The following is a 433-nucleotide window of genomic DNA, read 5'->3' as shown; positions in this document are numbered from 1 at the left end:
CCACTGCCACGCCTGGCTCTGTGCAGGGCGAGGGGGGTTCAGAGGCACGGCCCTGCTGTCTCCCAGCCCCCATCAGCCCTGCCGCGCACACCTCACCTCTTTGCTCTTTTGCAGTCCAATCCAGACGGGCTGCACATGCTGGTAGTAGAAGATGGTTCTGCGCAGGGTGGCTGCCTCGAGGTCGTCCTCCACCCAGGCCAGGTGGGCGCCTTTCTTGACGTCCTGGCACCGACTCTGCAGGGAGAGGTGTCAGCGCCAGGGCGCCCCGCGGAGATGGGGGATCCCTGTTCCTCTGTGTACCCCGCTGCGCTTACCTCAGCCTCGTCCCAGCTCCGGGGCTCGGAGAAGTATTTGAAGCAGCTGAGCTTGTAGTAGGACCAGCCGGCGGGGCAGTAGCCGATGTACCTGCCTTCTGTTTGGGGAGAGCGGCGGG

General features: G+C 65.1%; 1 protein-coding gene across 1 annotated transcript in view; it reads right to left on the bottom strand.

The window, feature by feature from the left end:
• REG4 (regenerating family member 4) overlaps positions 1 to 433 on the bottom strand; it is a 3,813-nt gene that overhangs the window by 344 nt on the left and 3,036 nt on the right. Inside the window, 3 exon segments of the mRNA XM_014309324.1 lie at positions 6 to 18; positions 97 to 234; positions 315 to 412. Coding sequence (XP_014164799.1) covers positions 6 to 18; positions 97 to 234; positions 315 to 412 — 249 coding nt within the window.

Source organism: Geospiza fortis, unplaced genomic scaffold (assembly GCF_000277835.1).
Source record: "Geospiza fortis unplaced genomic scaffold, GeoFor_1.0 scaffold5, whole genome shotgun sequence".
NCBI classification, from domain to species: Eukaryota; Metazoa; Chordata; class Aves; order Passeriformes; family Thraupidae; genus Geospiza; species Geospiza fortis.
The sequence above is the reverse complement of the archived record's forward strand: the minus strand, read 5'-3'. Positions and strand labels throughout refer to the sequence as shown.